This window comes from Neodiprion lecontei, chromosome 5, assembly GCF_021901455.1.
Source record: "Neodiprion lecontei isolate iyNeoLeco1 chromosome 5, iyNeoLeco1.1, whole genome shotgun sequence".
Taxonomy (NCBI): Eukaryota; Metazoa; Arthropoda; class Insecta; order Hymenoptera; family Diprionidae; genus Neodiprion; species Neodiprion lecontei.
In genome coordinates, this window is record NC_060264.1 from 29,568,086 (window position 1) to 29,590,987 (window position 22,902).

Sequence of the window (22,902 nt, forward strand, 5' to 3'; positions counted from 1 at the left end):
GCGAATAAGTTAAATGTAGATACATATTCCACCAAATTAAGTCACTCCGAACGCAAGTCAGCTGTTAACTTGGACGTAAATTGGAGGCTTGGTTAATCGAGATTTTGAGAAAATAAAAGGCTGATAGAGTAGCGTTATTCTATAAAAAGTACAGAAGGTAAGAACAGACGACGTTATTGCTCAATCCGAATGTTAGCATCATATTATTTTCACCCTTTTACGATATTCAACAATACATACGAGTTCTTGTTCAACTTCCTTACAATGACAGATAACAACACAACGTACCATTCGCGGATCTTTGATCCGATAATAACATCAACATATAACTTTTAGCACTGAACGAACTCGCGGCAGTAAATTCAAATCGAATCAACGTAACAACGAAAAATTGAGGAGATCAAAATACTGTGACACATCAGATCAGCCTGTCGACAATTACTTGCCCAAACATGCCGAGAGTTGAAAGAGTCAATTGCGGCTCTAAGGTGAGACTTAAACTCGAGAAGAAAAAGTCTGCCTCTGCGGTCGAAAGTACCGATTCACATCCATCCTGCTCCGATGTAGTGCCTAAGACAGACGACTGCGTCATTCATGACGAAGATAACACCCTGTTCGAGAGGATCTACTCGGACTTGATAGTTCCAAAAATGCCAAACTGCTCGTGGGCCATTCACCGCAGCCCGCTGCCCAATAAAACCATCGTTGCCAGCGAGCTCACCGCCTGGACTGAGCATAACGTCGAAGTTGCGCCGCTGTACATCAAACAGGTAACTTAGCTGAACTAGAGGAGAAAGAAGCCACATGCATCAAGCTTGAAGAATCTTTCGTATCGTTCTATGCAAATTTAATTATTCTGTTGCAGATCGTATTTGACCAGAAGTTGAATTTTGAAGTGTTTTTTGTGAACACTAAAATGGTCTTGAAGGACAAGCCGAGTGCTCCTCAAACTGTGGAAGAGTTTGAGCATATACTGGCTTATATTGACAATATTAAATTGTGTCCGGGAGGACCTGCGGTCACGGAATTCAGCAACGTTAGTATAGAATGCGCTTACAAAGACCCGACGGAAAGGTGGCGGCATAATTTGTGCTCCCTTGAAGCTGTCGGCGAATTGGTGTGCAAGTCCTGCTTCTCGCTGCAGGAAATACTTCAGAGGCATGTACAACGAAACAAAGTGAACGGCAGATCTTTACCATATTCCAGAACGGAGAAGAGAAAAGTTCCGTACCGGAGAGCTAAGCGTATTTGAACAATAAACTTGAAAAATTTGTCTCTCAACGCATCAGGCGGTATCGATTTGTTGAATAGTGAGGTAACTTGCGTTACTGGAGTGCTACGGTGACTTACTGATTTATGGATTGTATCGTGTCACGATACGCCCAGACCTTTTGCAATTTGGATCTATATAAATTATATGCCAATAACTGGTCTTAGAGACAAGAGAGGAACAAACTTGTTGCAAAAATTGTTTGCAAACTTGAAGTTTGAAATTAAAACATTCTATTCGTCATTAAGTCGAATCCAAAAATAGTAAATTATCGTTCAGTTTTCGTGGTATTTAACTTTATCGATTTTATTGTTTAGACAACACGGTTTTATCTTATTTTGCTCGAGTCGAAAAAATGCTGGGATAAAAGAGTAGATTTGAAAGGAACAGAAGTAAAATAAAACGTAATTTACCTACAAACTTTGGAATTGAACAATGTTATCCTATCAATTGGTCAAAATGCTCCTCTAATCAATAACTTTACGCAGAATCTTTGTACGTATGTAAAAAAAGTGTTTTTTTTTTTTTTTAATTTTTTTATTATTTTTGTCAGCGATGTATTTTTGAAAAACGTACTGTTTAAAGAAAATTTTCGAATTGTTAACTACAGCGTGTAAGAACTACCTCAGTATAATCGTCGATAATTTGAGTTCTTAAATAATTTGTATATGTGCGTACGTGTATTTTATTTTTTCCTTTGATTAACGATGAGTTTGTTTTATTTATTTTTTTTTTTTAACTGTTGACATCATAATAACCACGCATATAAATGTATATTATCAGATATAATAACGAATTATGATGCCACTATAAACTGAACAGTGAAATATTTTACTGTTTGATGATTTAATTCTTGAATAATTGTCCTCACCAAAATAATATCCCATATTCGACCTGGCCAAGATTGAAAGCAAAAGAATAAGGAAAAATCATACGTGCATCGACATTGTTCTTACATTTCGAAGTAATTTTAAATCTGGAGATACTTTCAGTGATCAGTTAGGTAAAAGTATGAACGGTTGGAAACATCACCGATGTTATATATTCTATTATAATTTATTTTATATATAAACATTTGATACAATTTTAAATTTTATTCGTACAATTCAGTGTTTCAGCATTTATAGATAGTTAATTAGATTTGTATATAACTATAGATTTTTAAAAATTTTATTTAATATAGAACAAAATAGTTTTCCGAGTGATGATAAGACAGACGATCGGATCGAGTGACCAAGATTTATGTATTATTTTTGGCGTGATGTACAGTAAATTTATTCTAATAATCATTCAACCTTTTCTCGTGTGCTGTCATGTACCAATTATTGCTTTAATAATTGCAGCTAAAAAGTTTGAAAGAATCGGATGTTGACTCAAGTTAAGTATTCATTTCCGAATCTTGTGCCGTGAATTTACAAGATGAAAAAACACGGAAAATCTTACGAAATTAGTATTTGATTTGAAGCGGTTTGAAAATTCATTGCACGAGTTAATTGTTCGAATTTCGTTTCTAAAAAAAAAAAAGAAAAAAAACAGAGAAAAAAACTGCGCGTTGGCAGATTGCGGATTCAGTAACTGTATGTTATAAATTTGTCGTCGTGAATCTGATTGTTTTAATTAGGAAATGCATACATATACGTGTGTATGACGTGATCGTGTGTGTGAAAGGGAAATAGAAAGACGGAGGGGGAGAGAGAGAGAGAGAGAGAGAGAGGGAGAGAGAAGTACAGATAAATTTTGATCACTTACATAGTATTGTACTTAGAAGGTAACGATACAAAAACGTACGTCGTACTTCCGCTCGGATTATTTTTAAAAATAACTATTTTCAAACTATACCCCTATATAGTTAATATTTTCTTACTCCTTCGTCTTCTTCCTCTCCTTTTCCTTCAATTACTGGGTTGTCCTAGTTTAATTTACGTACGCAGTTGCGTATATATGATACAGCCGTGATAACTTCCGATGAAAAAAAAAAAAAGAAAAAAAAAACTTGCAAAAATCTATCGTGTACATATAGGGATCCGATAATAACGAATTATTTTTTATTTCTCAAAGTAACTATCAATAAACTGAAATAAATAAAGGAAAAAACAAAGCTTTTCTCTAAAATCAAACTATTCGAACGGTGTTCATATTGTTTGCGTCGATATTCTTTTTCTTTTTTTTTTTTTTCTCCTTTCACTCTTCAACAAGGTTGTTATCACGAACGTTAAATTTTTTTGCACATACTACTAATTCGCATCATACGTGGACTAGACTTGATTACTTATCATTAATAGTAGGGTTCTTAATGCGATATTGCGATAACACAAGCGAATTAACTAAAGGTTCAACAGCAGACACAAACATCTACCGCCTTAACCTGCAATGCCAACAGTTTTCTCATTTTACCAGTATTTCGTATGTTTAGTAATAAACATGACAATTTTGATCGACTCTGGAAGATCAGGCCCTTTTATCCTTGCATAAAGATGGCGTCATGGGCCGCCAAGAGTGCTGAAGTTTCATTTGCTTTTCACGATCGAGTTACTATTTCGAAATAGAAACTATCGGTTTCATTCGAGTATGCAGGTGACGGATAAATACTAGAAGTTGAAATTGTTGTCATATTAACGACTGGTAAGTCAAATTTACGGGCTAAAATCGTGAGACGGACCGTGGCTTGAATCATGGCGACCGTGCGAGGGTTCCGCTATTGGTTATATAGTAATAAATTCTGGATAAGATTCAACGATTGCATTGCAGGTGAAAGCGTTACAAATTGCCTAAACTTATGGAAGGCTCATCTAGCTTTGCTAAACACCGATTATTTACGTGTACATAAATAGTGTATAAATTAAGTACAAAAATTACAAACTTATTAACAAAATGTTGGCAAGACTGGGTTTCGGCCGAATTAACAGGCTAAATATTTTTAATTAATTTTTTCATCTCTTTTCGCGCCATTCATTTGTCCCCTTATTACGTTTCTCGGTACATAAGCAGTTGCGCCGATTATGTATAACGATTAAAGTATTGTGTGACGATAACGACTGCGGATAATTACATCTAGAATCATTCATTGCGAATTGAGAAAACGATAGTTTTCCTTATTTTCCTTTTACTTCAGTAGTCCGAATTCTTATATGAGTAATCGATTTTGCGGTTTATTTTCAATAGATACGCAAATACAATAATTATTATATTAAGAAAAAAAAAAAAAAAAAAAAAAACTGCAAAAAAACTTGTAAATGAATAACCGAGGGAATCACCCCATAGTCCCCGCAGTGTACAGCTCTAATTTTTTTTCTTTTCATTTTAGTTTTACTATGTACCAATTCAATTAATGTTCCAGGTGATTAATTATTATTGCTTGTATTAGTTTTATTTTTCATTTCCCCTTTTTTTTTTTACTCTCTCTCTTTCTTTGCCGTAATTCTCGCTATATCATCCTGCAACCAAGTACGTCTCTGACGATTTTCGTGTCGAAATAATCATCTAACACTTATCACAGAATACGTATTTCATTTCGTAATTATACAAGCACGATATCTATTATTGATATTATTGTTATAATCATTATTTATTACCTATTTACTGCAGTATTATTTATTCATCTATTACCATTATTATAATTATTATTATCTTTATTTCTATTTTTTATTATTTATTATAATTATTATACAGAATCGTTGTACACTTTTGTGTATATTGGATATAATTATTTACGATATTAAATTTATATATAATATATAGTTTTCTTATTCTCTTACACGTACAGTATATGTATATAAATTATCATATATATATATATACCTATATATGTAGGTCAAATAGGAATTAATTCATGTTACGCTTCCAAACGTAATACAGATCTGTGTTGCGTTTATTTTGAGTTAGGTACAGTAAGTTTGTGCTTCTACTGGAATTCATGGCGGTTGTCTCAATTGGTTCGATCTGATTTCATCAATTTTGAATATCTGACGTCTAATTTACAATCTGCACGGCTTCCACCAAAAAAATTAAGAGGATAAAATCAATAATCCACGAGCCTGTTTCGGGGTGAATTAAAAATTTTCTTCCATTCCTACCTCATTTTTGTAGTGTAATTGAGTGGAATCGATCTCTTCTTTTAGATGACATACGTCGATACTCCAATAAGGCATGTTACTTATCCATGCATAACGATCAGTAAATGGGTATGTACAGAGTTAATTTATACCGACTGCGCGGTCTATCGGCTACTAAAATTTAATGCGCATGCGCTCGATCCGAGAGCGGCTCTAAGTCAAGGCAACTAACTCTCACAAATTTAGTCGACAGCACGCAGCCATGTAAGTAACTTCAAAATTTTTGACAGCTAGAGACAGTTGGTCACCCTGGCAAACGGTCGTTCTCGGATTGTAGCTCGTATGCATTAAATTTTAGCAAACGACGGTCCATGCAGTCGTTAGGAATTCACTCTGTGCATGTGTATATTTATATTACAGGATATATCATCCTATACATTATACACGTGTATAGAATTTATAATTCTCGATTAATTGAACTGATAATTTTTTCATCTTGTATGGTACAATTTGCGCACTTATAAATTCCATGATCGGTCGATTTAACAGACAGCCTGCAACGCAGGGCAATATAATACGGTGATAATTCGCCTGGAGAGGCCCTTACTTTCATACAAGTCCTGAAACAAATCGAAATTCAGGTGTTTAAGTTGACCATTTCTCAAAGTTACATTTTTCAACTAGTACTTCTGGCAGCAGGTTATTTCGAGAAAATTTATTAAAAAGTTATCATATAGATTGCTTGTAGATTGCATGCACCGATATTACCAACCATACCGCAAGTTTTTTTTGAAACCGCCTATCTACAGGCGTTGAGCGGCGAGTTTCACAGAAAACAACCGGTAAAAATATACCCGAGTACTCGAATAAAAAATATCCAACATTGATTACTTTCGATACGTACGAAGAAATCAAAATCAATCTAATTGTCATGGTTTTTCTTTTTCATCTGCCGTAGCAACACTCGACCGGCTTACCTTCATCGTTCTAGTCGCGAAGAATTGTCGACTACAACGAATAGATACGTTGGATCTTTTATCGATGGCTACTGGTTGAGCAGGGTGTTTGTCACCTCAGAGATGGACAGCAAAGGACTCCCGGTGTCCGGCTTTGGATCTGCGAGCCCACTATTGGGACCACACCGTGATGGTTGTGATGGGCCAGATGGTACGATACGCTGTTGCTGTTGCTGATGTTGGTGTTGCTGCTGTTGCTGATGGTTGTGATGCTGCTGCTGGTGGTGGTGATGGTGGTGGTGCTGGTGCTGCGGCTGCTGTTGTTGATGGTGTTGCTGTTGCTGGTGCTGTTGCTGGTGTTGGTGGTGTTGCTGTTGCTGGTGCTGTTGCTGGTGTTGCCGTTGCCCGTTTCCATCGACAGTCTCGTCCCCATTACCCCGGCAATTCCTCCCCCCGACAACGATCCCGGTGACGTGCTGCAACCAAAATTAGGGTCCCCCTAGTCAGCTCGCTCCTCAACGTCGATTAAACCCACTTCCATTTTCTTTCTTTTTTTACAACCATGACCTTTCACGATTTGCCTCGTACAGGAATCTTATCAAATATCCTAGCTGGGGTAATTGCTCTGATATTTGGAAGTAAATTCGGCATAGGTACTTATAATAGGTTTTTTTTTTCAGAACTATTGTAGACAGATAAGATCGCGATAGACAGATGGAATTTCATTTCATGAAAAAACGCCTTCGACAATATTACATCCAACGAAAGACTTCCGAATAGAAAATTTCAGACGCGTGTTGACAAATTTTTAGTAGAGATTTTTCTCGTGACTCAATCGCATGGCGGTAACTCACGACAATGAGCTGGTTAAACTCTATCAACTGTCTTGTCGATGGCACTGACATAATGATCAACTAACAGCACTGACTGTTTCGTTTCGATCTTTGCATTTTGAACATATTTGTGTTGACAGAAATTTTTTATCGCTTCTCGTTTTCAAGGAAATTGAATTTGAATGATGCGAAGAGTGCGCGGTTTTAGCCATTTTTTGAATGTATGACTGTAAAAGAGCTGTCTGTAATGTTTGAAAGTAAAAATTTAAAAAGAATTGCCGTGTTTCTGAGACAGGAAGGAAGGAAGGAAGGAAGGATGGCGGAGGAGGCGGATCACAACAACCATAATGCATCAGCTAATCTCTGTCGACTCAATTATCATTTCGAACATTGCAAACTGTTTCGTACTATCCGCGAGAGCTAAGTTTCATTAAATCCTGTCGAACAACTTGTAAATGTGTTGTTCGGAATACGGCAAAAACTTGTTATTCTCTTTCTACGTACGCTTCATCCAAATCCAATTTTCTCGAAAATGCGTCACGACACAAGGTGTCCGTAAAATCGAAGAAAACATCATCATCATGATAAAGAAAATCTCGAACACAACAGTATCATAACGTTTCGTAATGTGTAGTTTTAACAATGATTAACGAATACTCTGTTCGAATGCGAAAACGTCGTGCGATAACAAAAAAAAAGATAAGAAAAAAAAACAGAACCAAACAGGAAGAAGCAAAAGTATAAGAAGAAAAACGGCAAAACAACAAACGAAAAGAGGATCAGCCTGGGAATGGCGACACTCACTGGGGCGCACATTGCAGTGTCCCGTGCCTTTGCGGCGGTGCGGGGTGATTCTGGTGGTGCTGGTGGTGCTGGTGATGGTGATGGTGGTAAGGATAGTACTGGTAGTGGTGATGGTGATGCTGGACTCCTTGCCATACCTCCGAACCGCCCTCGGAGTGACCGTGTCCCGAATGAGGGTGCGGGTATCCAGCAGGAGTGGCGTAATGGGCGGCAGTCACAGCGTACTGCTGATGGTGCTGCTGACCCTGATGCTGAGCCTGCTGCTGCTGCTGCTGCTGCTGCTGCTGCTGCTGTTGTTGCTGAGCCTTGCTCCTCGTCGGACTAGTCGATGAGGCGACACTGGTGGTTTGCCCGTTGGGCGAGGTCTGCTTCCACTTGCAATCACCGTTTACAGAGTTCATCTCCGCAAGCGATTTCAAGGGGTCGTTTGGGGTTGTCTGGGAATGTGATATCGGGGGACTGTAGGCGCCGTTGTTCCGTGGCGGTGACCTGGACGGTGGTGCACCCCACATGAGCACCGTCTGTCTGGGTGCCTCGCCGCCGTAAATTACGTCCGGCTTGACGTCCTCCATCTTCGGTGTAAGGACGCCTGTCCCAGCACTCGTCACCGGCGAACTGCCTGCCGAATTGCTGGACGAAGCACCACCCTCCAGAGAGTGACGACTTCCCGGACCATGGACCACCGGCACCGTGGCTACCGGACTGGCCGCGTAGGGGGAACCAACGCTGCCCGGATGCCGAGCCTCGACGTACCCGTACTTCGGGGAGTCGGCCAGTTGTTGGCAGTAAAGCTTATCGTCCCCTTTGCCCGACGACGAACTCGTCAGTTGGTGGGGGTCGTAGGTGGGCAGCGAGACGTCGAGGAAACCGTTGTAGGCACCGGTTGTCGCGTGGTACTCGGGGTAGTAGGAACCCAACGGACGGTACTGGAAGAGGTTCTCCGTTGCCGTTAGGTAGCGGTTGTCCAGGGCACCAGCAGGGTACAAGGTCTGATGGTAGTTGCCCGTGTGTCCGATGTACGTCGTCAACGACGGATCGCTCGTCGCGGCGACCGCCGTCGGCGCGTATGCGGTTGGGTACATGTTGTTGAGGTTGCTGTATGCCGCGGCCACTGCCGCTGCCGCGCTCGTGTCAGCAGTCAGGTAATCGACAGATGCCACACTCGGCGTCGCTGGCGGTGATGAGGAGGACTGACTCGTCAGCTTGGTTCTCTTCCCTCTGCAGGTCGAGAGGAAATCTCGAAGCTGCGTCTTGTAGCGACGGTTCACTCGCTGTGGCGTCGGCTGAGCCGGGAGCGTTGGTGTTATTCCTGAACCCGTGAGGCTATCGCTGTCCGAAAAATAACTGTTCGTCAGACCCGCGTCCAGGTAGCTGACCTTGAAATCCATCGTTCGCTTGCCTAGCAGGTCTCGACCCTCTTCTTCCCTGATGACAAACAAATCACTTATATGTTAACATGTGACGCGACAATGCCAATCGGATGTCGAACAAACTCTTTTTGTCGATCTGAGTCTTGGGTTCAAGGCAGGAAACGGTAACTTCCGAAAAGATGATAGTGACACGTAGTTTATAGATTCTTTTTAACCACCGGAGTTCTTGGACAAGGTATGAGTCGATATCTTTTTCGGAAACCAAATCCGTATGTCGAACATGCTTCGAAGTTGCGCCAAACCACAAGTACTCTGACATAAAATTGTTAATATTATTTTAAGGTAGATATTATTATGATTGCCGGGTAATTTGATTCGGTTAGCAATGAGTCGTTGATCGGCCCTGATCGTAATTGACCGTACACAGGCAGTGGTAGTTACCTACGTAACTTTAATTCCCAGTATATATATATACCGAATATTCAATTTCACATCGCATAAGCCCGTGAAATTATTAACATCAAATTTATTCTATACGTTACACATGTGCGTATATTATACGTGAAACCCGTTGCGGGTATAAAAGAAAAAACCAAAGTTATAGCTCGTCTATCGTACAATTACACAGTACTGCAGGTATACCAGTTACCACCGAACGAAATGGCGTATTATGGTATTCATTTTATGGGAAATATATACTAACATTAATGGACGGTGTGTGCTGATTACGAAATCCGGCTTTGAGTTCTTGTAGACGAGCCTTGAACTCGTCTGAAGCCACTGCCAACCACCGTCCTTGGTCTGATACCTGTAGGCTATCATGCCGGATGCTCCAGTCTTTAGAACTGCACACAGAGGGAAGAAAGAAAGAATCAAACCAATGGTCACAAGTATTTGTACCATGAACCGATACCGTCGAATAGCGACTTTGTTTGATGAAGTAAGGAACCAAGGATCGTATTTAGCACTTACGTTCTTGGTGCGCACTCGCCACGTAGGCGAGATCGTCGTAGTGCACAAGGTCGTAGCCACCCAGGTTCGCCAGCTCGGCGTCCGAGTAACCCAGCAGCATTTTACCCCGCTGATCCATGGAGACGAGGGCGAGGTCCAGTTTGTGCTTGCTCTTGAACATCACCTCCTTCTGTGGCACCTCGAGCAACGAGGGTGGACCGAAGGGGGTGCAGAGGGCGAACAGCGCCAAGGGCGGATCTTCCGTCTTCCGGTTTTGCCCGTGGAGGACCTTAACTCTACCCCTGATGTCGAGGCGCTGGAGGAAAAATGGCCGTTCAAAAATCGGTAAGAGATAAATATTGCAGGTATTAAAAATCGAAGGTACACTTGGGGCCACGAATCCGAGACGGCTAATTTTTTACACTAGACAGTTATGTTGGCAACACAGCGAAACCTACAGCGCCACAGTCGGCCGAACGTGAAACTAACTCAATCTCAATAAACATAACATAACCCATGAACGTCGAATCTAACCTTAGTATTGACGTGTCAATCCAACAAGTCATCATCACCTCGGTATTCTAAGGTTAGATTCGACGGTCATGGGTTATGTTATGTTTATTGAGATTGAATTAGTTTCGCGTTCGGCCGACTGGGGCGCTGCAGGTTTCTCTGTGTTGCCAACGTAACTGTCCAGTGTAAAAAATTAGCGGTCTCAGATTCATTGTCTCCAAGTGTACGTATAACGAATGTTTCCATTTCATCCGCCTCCACCACGAAGATCGGGTGAATCGATATTTAATTATTACATTATGCGTACGAGGGTAAATGCATGATCTTGTACGACACGTGCGTTTCTGTTGGTACACATATTGTTGTACACCTGTATTAACATTGACGTTATTATACATGGCGAGTTAAGCTACGCGGGTTAAAACTACTTATCAAAGACTAACAGTGACTAATAGCCTCGAAAATGATATTTACGCTCTGCTGGTATAATACACGCGACCCCCCAAGACCTTTATTTATTACACGATGATTTACACACGCATTATTATCACCGATACACGAATATATGCCGTGTGTATTTGATGTATCGTAAATGTATATTATACAACCTACTGCACAAATATTACAGTGGGTGTTCTAATCAGATTCAACAATGTGGAGAAAAAAAGAAATATTACCTCCACCCCCGTCATACGCGGTAAAATGTTTAATTTTGAGGGTTAAAATTGCGTCACCTTCAGCAAATTTATTCTCTTCCCCGTTCCTAAAAAATAACGATTGATTTTGTATAAAAACTAAGAAATTCTCTCCGAACGCAACCTCGAGTTTCGTTCGTTTTTTGGTTTCAAAGTGAAAGCGGTTATTGAAAATCAGAAAACTACATGTCGAACCAGAATATATTTACCGTGAACCGAAATTACAAAAAAAAAAAAAAAAAATAAAAAATTTCCAAGCAGTAATTACTTTCAGTTTTTCTTTTTTATTATCAGCGTATATCACATATCCTTGAATATCATTTCAGTTTTGAATATATAATTTATTAAAATTGAGGGGTAGCCGTGTGAAACGAAGATGAATGAAGAAAATAAGCCTCGGTGTATCCCTGTAATTTTGCGATTTATTTATTTATTATTATTACGGTTTGCTTTTTTTATTTTTGGTTTTTTTTTTTTTCTTTCATTCCTCGACTCTTTTGTTGCGATTTACATGAATTTTCTTTCATTCAAATCGCGTGTTTTTTACTCTGTAATTGGCGAATCGCGGGGTTACCACGTATAATGATAAAAATTTATACATACACAACAGCTCGAGTCGGACAGCGGGTTTGAGGCTTCGTTCGCCGACTCTGATACTGACTCATTTTAATGTTTATTATCGCGGTTGCGGTGTACACACAGTATTATCCCTATACGCGCGGGAAAAAGTTGCGCTCATTTGAATACTTATCGCCCGATTCAATCTTACGATATTACTGTATACATGTGTATAAGGCATGTCTACGTATTCGTATACCGTACGTGTATGCATACGTATACAAGGATTGCCAAGAATTCATTATATCCTTACAACGTCTGATATACAAATTACAGTGAATACATTATCGGACCTTATAAATAATTATTAATGAATAATCGATAATGTATTTATAGGGATACAAAGTATAATCAATTCTGCAATCAATTAAGAATCGAATCGATATTTTTTTTTTCTTTTTCTTTTCTTTTTTTTTTGTCTCCCTTTTCACATGTCATGATTTTTTAGGTTTACCGAATTATCGAATACATCGTTATTTGACACAATAAATATCCGGGCAACGATGTTGAGGTCGAAAGGAATTTTTATTTTTTATTTCAATAGAGAGAAAAAATCGTTACAGTTATCCGCGTTTTTGCAAAAATATCGATGTATTATTTTTTTATCCTCGATTGTTTGCCGATTTTTATTTATTACTCTTTCCTTCACTTTTTTGCAACGAAAATCCCGTCGTTTCGTGCAATGAAGTTGTTAATCACGAATCGCACCGTTCACGTACGCCTGCGATGAGCTTTTAACGGCTTCGACGCCGAATTATTTTCGCTGGTCCTGCGCAGATGCAGGGATGCTGGGAACGGTATCGCATCTTCGCACCCCGCGATGTTACTCAAGGTTATATTCTACCTCACGGGTTAAACGAGCGTTACATTCGTACAAGCCGTAGCTTCTCTCTTTCGATATATAATACCGATACAGAATACGACGGACAGATATTTATACACGAGATATATCGCCAGCCTAGAATTATAAGCTCATTCGCAATGAATCACGAATTTCAAAACCATTCGTTTGCCGCTCGTCTTGTGCAATTTATTTCAATACCTCTATGTACGAACAATCAAGGATTTCAAATTCAGTTTGATACGAGTATCGTAATCGATAAATGAGTTTTTCGATCAATCCTTTTTTCGATAAATCGATTAATCGACGGTTTCGATTAATCCTTTTTTCGATTAATCGATTAATCGACTGTTTCGATTAATTCTTCTTTCGATTAATCGATAAATTGACCTGTTTGGATCAATCTTTTTCCCGATTAATCGATCAATCGACGGTTTCGATTAATCCTTTTTTCGATTAATCGATTAATCGACGGTTTCGATTAATTCTTTTTCCGATTAATCCATCAATCAACGGTTTCGATCAGTCGTTTTTACGATGAATCGATCAATCGAGTTTTTCGACTTATCGTTTTCCCGTATAATTCATCAATCGACGGTTACGATCAGTCGTTTTTACGATTAATCAATTAATCGAAGCTGCCTCACAAGAATTCTGTAGGTATAATAATAAAATAATAATTCAGAGAGGAGTATAGTTGGAAAATGTTAAACGAGTCGCGAGTTCTATACCGATTGATTCTCAGAATTATTACGAGACAAAATTCGATCAAAAAAAAAACGATTGATCGATTAATCGCACATCACTGGTATTATACTAATGAGACGAAAATTTTAGTCACTGGAATAAAATTGAAATTCAATATCAATGTTAAAAAATAGATTCTAAACAGAATTTTATCGTCACATTGAATCAGCTAATTAATTCCGATAAATTATGTAAAATCTCGAATCGATATTATTGATTATAAAAATCAGCTGATCCGGTACGGATAAACGATTTTAAACAATTCGCAAATCATTCGACGCATAATTGATCCATCTTTTTTTCTATCTTTTCCTTCACTGCACATGACGCCGTACTTTCTATCATATGAGGATATTAACAGATATTAAAGGCATGATGACGGGAAGAGGGGGGGGGATATTTCCGGTGAGGGATATTCAAGGATCAGCGAATAGTTTGCGGCGGCAGTTTGAAGCCTCGGCGGTTTCTGACCAACACTGCCGTAAAGCTTTTACGATTACAGTTTCATTTTCATAAACGTCAAAGCGACCGCGTTTTTGCCGTGACCGCGGTATACTCAGCAAAATCTTTTTATCTCTGTCTCTCTCTCTCTCTCTCTCTCTCTCTCTCTCTCACTTCCTTCCTTTTTCTCTTTTTCTCCACGTCTCCTTGGAGAGTGTGACTATAAGACGCCGACGTCGAACTTTTTTTCTCTACTCTACTCTATTCTTCTCTTCTCTTCTCTTCTCTTCTCTTCTCTTCTCATCTCTCTGCTCTTCTTGACTGTTTGCTGTAAGATAATTAGTGTTTTGCTTCTGGTCTCGACGCCCCTTATTTTCCCTTCCTGCCGCTCTTTTACTTCACCTTTTCAGGCCTGAATGTTCAATGTATAATCAACCAACCTACTGTATATATATATATATATATATTCTCCGATACTGCGCAGATTTTACTTGGTTGTAAGTTTTTCTCGGCATTTGATTTATCGTACCTCTATATGTGTATGTATTATCTATACTTTTTATTCGATACGGTATCTACGCAGCGAATGAAAATTTATTTTGTACAAAAAGTACTATCAATATTCCGTACAAGTTGTTCGGAGAAAAAATTCATTCACAACCCCCTTTTTTTTCTTTAATTTTCAGGATATATATTGTATAAAGATTACATTACGGATGTGAAATTAAAATGAACATTACAGAATTAATATATATTTTATCCAGTGTCTGTTTTTTTTTTTGTCTCTTACAATCTATACAGTATTTTTAAAATCTTAACAGGATCATTTTATACTATGAGAAAATGTTTGAATCAGGAATCTTGATTCCATTGATAAAAAAATACATGAATTTTTCTCGCGTCCTTCAAACCATCGAATAATTACAATAATTTCATAGTTTTTTTTTTCAATAATCTTCAATGACTTGTAGCAATGTTAAATTAGATTGTTTAATTGCGAATTGATATTTTCAGATCACGCAATTTGTGAAAATAACCGTTGAATCCCCGAGACCGTGATTCTTTTTTTTTTTCACTTCCATCAATTTTTTGTCCATCGTAAAACGAAAAATGTTATAAATAAACGCACTAAAATCACTAGATGTGAAAAAAGACCATCTATACTTAAAAAATGTGTCATCATTTTTTTTTTCCTCTTTACAATGTTCGCACAATTGCGATACGAATGCGTTTGAACATCTCGTCTACGATGTAAAATGTAAAATATATCTATCGAACGAGATCGCGAGGCAGAGTTTTAGTTTCGAAATATCTCGTCCGCGGGGATGAGATTTTAACGGCTGAATCGTGCGGAAAGAAACTTGAGGCGTAGGGAAAAAGTAATTACCTTAACGGGTTTACGGGACGTGTACAGGAGGGTGGAAGACACACGGGACTCTCTTCTTTAATGACAGTGAAATTATTAATTACTGTTTTGTATACCGACGGCACCTCTCTCAGAGACGAACGTACCGTGGATAACCGGCCACAGGGTTTAATACCGCCGGGTGTTTCCTTTCAATTTACAAGGTCGATCGCGGCTCGAGATGAGATATATCGAAAAGTCGGGAAAATCGTTGGTACGAGAAATCGATCGAGTCTGTGATTAAAGAATTCAAATTTATGGCGATGCGATCGTTCGTAGATCAATTTTTCATCGATCGTCAGTCGACGGTCGCTTGATTTTTTTTTTTTTTCAGATAATTTCATCACCTTTTCTTACCTTCTTCATCAAAATTATACGCTCATTTCCTTCACTTTTGTAAAACTTTAACTTTTTTTCTAAAAAATATTTGAGTTGAATAGTTCGTATTGAAAATGAAAAAAGAAAAAAAAAAAAAAAAATACGGAATGCCTTGAGCACTGGTGAATGCGAAGTTTAGGCGTTGAGCGTATGTATTCACATCGTTTTTAGTATCGTTGTTATCATCTTCGCGAATCGATGAGCGAGTAAAAAAAAAGCCAATAGTAACGGTTTAAAAATTTACAAATCGCATATTTCACAGAATTTCCACGAAATAATAACAACGTTTGTAAGTATTGGTCACAGATCTCCGTTGAAATGAATTTGAACGGTTTTTTTTTCCGACTCTTGGAATTTAGTTTCCTTCGAAAATATTTAATTCCGAAACGGTAATCTTCGAGAATTGATGATCGAGGGAAAAAAATCACGAACATTGAGGTTTAAACTACTAGTGACGGTTTAAAAATTTACAAATCGCATATGTCATGGAATTTCCGTGAAATAGTAATAACATTGGCTAAAATTCCCCATTGAAATGAATTTCAACCATATTTTTCCGAGCCTTAAAATTTGGTTACTTTCGAAAATACTCGATTCTGAAAAGGTAATCCCCAGGTTTTTCGGGATTTTTGAACATTGATGGAGAGGGACGCTCACCAGGAAGCCGGAAGTGTTGTCCAGGAGGCACCGGAAGCGGACGGTAAAGCTGCGCTCGAGGAGATGTCCGTGCTGAGGCGCCAGAGCGTCGTTAAGCGGAAGACCGGCGCTTTCTGCGGGTAGGAAGGAGTTCCACATCAATTGCCTTTGGAGTTCCTCACGGTCCTCGCTGTGCACCAACTCGTACACGCTTTGGTGAACGATGTCGGACTGTGGAATTGAGCAGGTAAGTGAAATTTTTTTTGAGAAAACTGATAGATATAGAAAGAAGAAACAAAAAACAAACTGAACAACAAAAAAGTAAAAACAGACGATGTTTTATTTTATTTTACCCTTTACACCTCCCTGTGCAGTAAATAAGGTGGTCCACTGTTGAGAATTTTTCGAAATTTGACCATGACGGTCTAGGCTGTTCGTTAATTTCCGGCATATACTTGCCCACCTTGAAATCGATGGAAAGTGACGAAAAAACGGTGTCTGAATTATTTCAAATTTTTAGGAGGATTGAAAAGGGTGTCGAAATAAATTTGACGAATGAAAAGCGTTTTGAAACCCTCCGTGCTGCATTTTTGATATTATCTTTTTTCTCTAGCGATCAGTTTGCGGGAAGCAAGTATACCCTGTGTAACTTTTTAATGTGATGAGAACACTGTGAAATATAATTGTCTGCTGAATATATATCGTTTTTATTTATTTAATTTTTTTTTTTTTTTTTTGGATATTCCGGACATTTTCCCCTTTTTTCTGACCGAGTTTCAATCTTTCACTTTTCATCACCTTTGGCGATACATGAGAAAACTATCGGTTTCGGTCGGAAATCACTTTATCTAATTTGAACGAATCTTTGTGTTTTCGAACCTCTAGAATCCGAAAAATATATTTTACAAAAAATGTCGGTCTGTCGGTTTGTTCGACAAACTTTAGCGACGATCTTTCGTAAACGGTTAGATTAAAAAATTTGTAACTTGCAGGATTTCAGAATAAATTGTTAAGCGTGAAAAATTGCCACGTCCCGTTTAATTAAAACTTCCGATTCCACCGGAAATAAATCGATTTTCAATGGTTTTTCCTCTTTATTACTTTTTCTGAAGAAGCAATTATGTTTTTTCCAGTTTATGTGTTGACTTTTTTTTCAAAATGTATGAATTTTTCGTTACTCCGACATTTTTTTTTCTACTTTTTCCTTAAAAACTTTATCATCCGGCTTATCAGTTCCAGATTTTTCACTCTCCCGTTCCCTTTCCATTGCGATGAAATCCGTCGCGAAAAAATTGTTTTTCCGGCTTGTTCTTTTTTTTAGATTTCAAATTCGTTTCGGCACTCTTTCCAATCGAGCTAAAAATCTGACATAATTCAGGCAGAATATATGTTGGGCATTAACGAACACCCTAACGGAGCACCCTAAGTGAAAATTCGAAAATGTCCAAAATCAAAAGCACCCTAATATTTAATCGAAATTGAAATATTCGCCATTTGTTGCTGAAGGAATTTTTCACGCTATCCGATGTTGAGAGAATAATTGAACTTTTACACTGCGGGGAAAATGGAGTAAAAATTTTACGATTTGTCTGCAAAAATAAAAACTCATGTCACAAGAAGAGCAGAGTGGCGCAGTGGAAGCGTGCTGGGCCCATAACCCAGAGGTCCGTGGATCGAAACCACGCTCTGCTATGTAGAATAATTTTTTGCTGCCCGTTTTTGATCCTGTTTATGATCAAAATTGCCAACAATCAACTCGAGAAATAATTACCCGCAATTTTAAAGCTTTCAATTCTAGGTCGTAAACGTATTAGATCTCACTTATCATCCGTCGTTTGCGAGCAAGATTTGTTTTTGTTCAAATTCACGTATCATAAAATACATTTATTTTCTCTCTCGTCCAAACACTCAGCCCGTAAGTAATTGCAACAAATTTTTCACTACACCGAAGTGAAATAACGATTTGCTCGAATCTACCTGACATATAAAATATATTTTTTTGCCTCACATACTGTTTAAAGTAATTATTGACCTTTGCGTCGTTCAGAAAAATATCCCGTCGTAGGTGATAACAATTTTTTTTTTTAAATACATTAAAAAATACAAGTCAAATTTTTTCCGATCGGTATTCTGTTTGATTAACTTATACGTTGCGGTATTTGTGAGAATGATCAATCCGTACAATCCATATTCACACCGAGAAATTAAATTCCCGTGTTCTTTTTTAAACATGTTCTGTACGTAAAACGCATATTACAAGTTACGCAGTGCTTGACGACAAAATTTGTATAATATATGTTTTATCAGCGATATTCTGTGGCCTGTAGGCGTACGTGATTACCGAGCTATAACCAATTGAGCAATTAAATTCACACCTATTACACACCTTCGACGGTGTCGGATAATATCTCTGGATCGGTTGTAACGTGTTCGTCTGTATACGTAATATTATCGTACACATGTATGCATCATACACGCGAGTCTCTTGGGCCAATTAGCTGTGTAATCTGGACCGAGGAGGAGAGCGAGCGAGATGATTGAACGGCGAATAATTAGAGCACGAATTAATAATGCGCGCGTTTAACCGCGTATAATGTGCGAAGTGATTATTCCGTGCAACTGATTTAGTTGCCACATGTACGCGTTACTACGTACGTAAATTATTCGATTCTGTATCAGTAACGGAGTCAAAGTGTCATCGTAACAAAAAAAAAAAATCATTCAACATTGACGGATTAGATTGAGATTAATTGTTAACACACTGAAAAATTCCAACTTTATTTTTTTCACCGTGACAAATCATTATACACGGATCACGTTTCTTCCATATCCTTTCTCTCCCGCAAGAAGAACAATTTTTCTTAACCGATTTGTTGAACATTGTATTCTATTCTTCTTATTTTTACCATGTTTTGTTGGCAGATTAACTGACCCCGGTTATACAAATTAACTCGACTCAAGCGACCCTGAATGATTTTCATTCAAGTTTCAATAATGCTGAGCGGAATAAAAAAACAAAATTCACTAAAAACATGCCGACAATATAATCGTTGAATCGAATAAATTTCATCAATTCATTAAACCTTCGCTCTAGGCATTGCGTATCTGAAACAAAACGATCATCGAATTATAATTTATTATTCCGTGTGTACAAAAAAAAAAAAGAAAAAAAAAACATACAACAATCATCTCATCCTCGGTGTGATTTTTTCCCAAATTTATACCCGGGAGCGGATCAAACGAGTAAGATAAGCAGCTGACCGTTCGAATCTGTATATTATAATATAATAATAAGAAGGGTGGCGATCAGGGTGGCTCAAAGTCGCTTGTTATTGGCCGTATGAATGATAGCGTCCTTATAAATGCATAAAGGCCCCATAAAGCATCGGGAACGGGGGGGATGTGTATGGGAAAGAGCGATGAACGAAGTGTAGGGGTGGTGGGGGGGTCGGAGGGGAGGGGGAGGAATTGGGCCCCCTCGTGGGATCCCGGAGGGGCCGCACGTGATTCCATCCGGGCTTCATTCGCTCCCCCGCCGAGACTCGCGAGGATCCCCGGCGAGGTGGGTTTGTTTGTTCTTGTTTTAATTATACCCGATGCCCGAGGTCTCAAACAGAGCCGCGAGTCAGCCCCCCATCCCCTCCCATCCGTCGAACCACCCCGTTCGTTATATTACCCTGTATCCGTGAAACCTGCGAGACGGTCATTTGTCGGAAAACGCGTCCCACGGTGTCGTTTTTTTTTTTTTTTTTTCTTCCTTACCTCTCTTTCCATCTATCGTGACCGACTCTCCGTATTATCTTTGTGAATTCTCCGACTGTGAGAGAAGGGGCATTTACACCCTTTAAGGCAATACCGACATACCTTACATCGACGCTTTACAACCGTGCTGTAAGGACCCCACGTATGGTCATTGTAATTATAGTAGAAAAGTCATTCGTTTTTTTTTTTTTTTTTTTTCGAAGATATTCGAGATACGCGGGGAGATCAACCAATTCATTCAAAGTCGGGATAACTTTTTGTACGTTATTTTTATCACTTATAAGTAATACTCGCGTACTCGGTTAGTTCACTCGTTCGTTTCGCTCGAACGATCGATTGGCGTAGTTACTTGGCTGAATCTAACCTAACCTAACCACCCGTGTTGACTACTTTTTATTCATCGATACTAAATTTATCCTCAAATAATTTATTCGTCACAATTTAGATACCGTTGATAAAGAGAGCGTTTTTTTTTTTTTTTTTTCTCCATCATACGAGTTTATCCACTCATTCAAAGATACCTATATCCGCTGAGTACTCCATTCAATCATTAATCCACTACTAATATTAAGTCGTCAATTCCTCGATTCATCAATATATACTGGACATAATTAACGTATTGATTCACTCGATAATCGTTTAATCGTATCATTTATACTCGATGATTGTGAGTCAATAATTAATCTACGTATCGTTAAGGTACACTCGGCGTAACGGTATCTGTCATCTCGGAAGAGATAACTCAAGTGACGCGTTCGATATTTAGGTTGGCACTACCTCGCGTTGTGTAGAGATCCGGTAATTCGAGTGTTGGCAAAATTTGAGGTTAGCGAACGAACTAAGCTCGTAGATAGCAGATCCCTACATTACCCAGCTATTGCCAACCCAAGTTGGCCGTGTCACTTCGTTTGCCTATTTCAGGGGTGACAGATACCGTGACGGTTGGTGTACTACGAGCAGATTTGTTTACAAAATCTCATCTCAACCCGTTACACCTTGTTCATTAATTTTTCGATGCATAATAAACTAATAAATTGATATACATTCGTTCGTTCGTTCGTCCGTTTCAGGTACTTGTTTGGTTTGATTTCGGTGTAAGGTATTTTGAGGTTGATGGGGTTTGCGGCGAGGCGATTACACCGAGACGTGTAGAGATACCTACCTGAAAGACACCCTGTATACAGGTACTTGTATACCTATAAGGTTGTAAATCCCGACGGCACTATTCACGGATGGTTTTAAATATTGTCGGTGGAACGGTATATCAAACGACCCTAACGAATAGGTTATTTGTTATTCGTACGTTGTATATGAATAACTCGTCAATAATTCATCGACCTTTTCCTGTGTAGATATATGTACATTCATATCTACGCCATTCACGGTATATACGTATAAAGCCTGGCGCACGACCAAACTCATCGTCTATATACGCGTATTATTCGTGTATTGAATGCGACGTGTAGTAGTATTAATGACGTTGATAAAAAAAAAAGAAAAAACAAGAAAAAAAAAAGAACAATCGTGTTTCGTGGGTGTGAAAAACATTCGTAAATATACCGCTTTTTTTTTTTTTTTTTTTTTGTTAAAAAATATTTTTAGTAGCCTCTGCACGATGCAGAAATATTGATTTAGAAGTTATACCGGTTAATAATTGATATAAAAAATACGTCTCGATAAATGAAGAAAAGAAGAGAAAAAAAAAAAAAAAAAACAAACAACAAAAAAACATGGTAATTCCGTTTTCCGATCGATAATCGGCGAGGATTTCCGAGTTCGCCGAGAAGAAATTGCTCGATCGTTTGAATACGGGGTTATGTACCTAATACATTATGAAATATCGAAGGTGGCTTAAAGAATGGCAGAGGCGAGCCGCGGATGGGTTTACGATCATCTCTCGTCGTTAATTAAGAGGTTGTAATTATTTAGGTGATACGCTTGCGCACCCCCGTCGGCACCGCGCTCCATCTCTCGATCCTGTTAACTCTTCTTCATCTTGTTATATTTATCCGCCTCCTTCTCCTTTTATTCTTCTCATCCTTTTTCTCGCATATATCATATTATTAACTAGCGGGCCCGTTGCGACTCCGCCCGCGAATATTTTCGAATGCTTCTTGTGGCAAAACTGTCAGACTGCGTAGCCACGCATGCTCTCGCTTACGTTTTTGTCTGGCTCGTCGAGAGCCTGAAAACTCTCCGCAACGTAACTTTTCTCTATCTGTAAAACTTTAGGCATGCAGTGTTCGCACAAGTGTCCCTCATCCCCTTCCGCCTTGACTTTAAAATTTCGTTACATCTCCGAAACCGTTGATCTGGTTTTAACGAAGTATAGTTTAAAACATGGCCGGACTTCTTAGCTATCCGCAGGAAAAAAAAAAAAAAACAAAAATCATCGAAATCCGTTCGGTAGTTTTGGAATTATAAACGAATCGACGTACGGTACGTAGAGAAGAGAAGATATTCGTCTTTCTCTTTGCGCTAAAATTTAGTAGGTACCGCGATTTTCATCGATGTTACATTTCATTCGCAAATCGCAATCCCGTGACGCGAAAAAAGTTGGCTAATTTTTATGCAAAGGTTTTTGTTTTTGTTTTTTTTTTTTTTTTTTTTTCGCACAACTGTTCTCAAAT

The 22,902-nt window shown here is 38.6% G+C and overlaps 2 protein-coding genes and 1 non-coding gene across 10 annotated transcripts in view; 2 read left to right on the forward strand and 1 right to left on the reverse strand.

Annotated features, from left to right (window-relative positions):
• On the forward strand, nucleotides 1–3,108 carry LOC107224188. Its single transcript, XM_015664156.2, has 3 exons — nucleotides 1–157; nucleotides 337–770; nucleotides 866–3,108. The coding sequence occupies exons 2-3, from the start codon at nucleotides 453–455 to the stop codon at nucleotides 1,250–1,252; spliced, it is 705 nt and encodes a 234-aa protein (XP_015519642.1). The 5' UTR covers nucleotides 1–157; nucleotides 337–452; the 3' UTR covers nucleotides 1,253–3,108.
• Nucleotides 3,109–4,592: 1,484 nt separating this feature from the next.
• Nucleotides 4,593–22,902, reverse strand: part of LOC107224196 (neuronal PAS domain-containing protein 1) — a 131,451-nt gene continuing 113,141 nt past the window's right edge. For 4 of the 8 annotated variants that reach the window (XR_006904402.1, XR_006904401.1, XR_006904404.1 and 1 more), the window contains 6 exons: nucleotides 16,532–16,741; nucleotides 10,258–10,552; nucleotides 9,989–10,130; nucleotides 7,916–9,340; nucleotides 6,300–6,754; nucleotides 4,593–5,942 (listed from right to left, as the gene is read on the reverse strand). Coding sequence is in view for 3 of the 8 variants with exons in the window: in XM_046740003.1 (XP_046595959.1) it covers nucleotides 6,391–6,754; nucleotides 7,916–9,340; nucleotides 9,989–10,130; nucleotides 10,258–10,552; nucleotides 16,532–16,741 (2,436 nt within the window). In the remaining 5 variants the exon portion in view is untranslated. Of the gene's footprint in view, nucleotides 6,755–7,915; nucleotides 9,341–9,988; nucleotides 10,131–10,257; nucleotides 10,553–16,531; nucleotides 16,742–22,902 lie in introns of all 8 variants that reach the window. The other 4 variants (XR_006904403.1, XM_046740004.1, XM_046740003.1 and 1 more) reach the window with 4 other exon arrangements.
• Nucleotides 18,131–18,202, forward strand: Trnam-cau. Its single transcript has one exon. It is a non-coding gene; the product is annotated as a tRNA-Met (tRNA).

Bases quoted from the DNA above. Each gene is read 5' to 3' on its own strand.
- LOC107224188 (XM_015664156.2), top strand. From the start codon at position 453: ATGCCGAGAGTTGAAAGAGTCAATTGCGGCTCTAAGGTGAGACTTAAA. The intron at 771-865 runs GTAACTTAGCTG...ATTCTGTTGCAG, and splicing joins CGCCGCTGTACATCAAACAG to ATCGTATTTGACCAGAAGTT.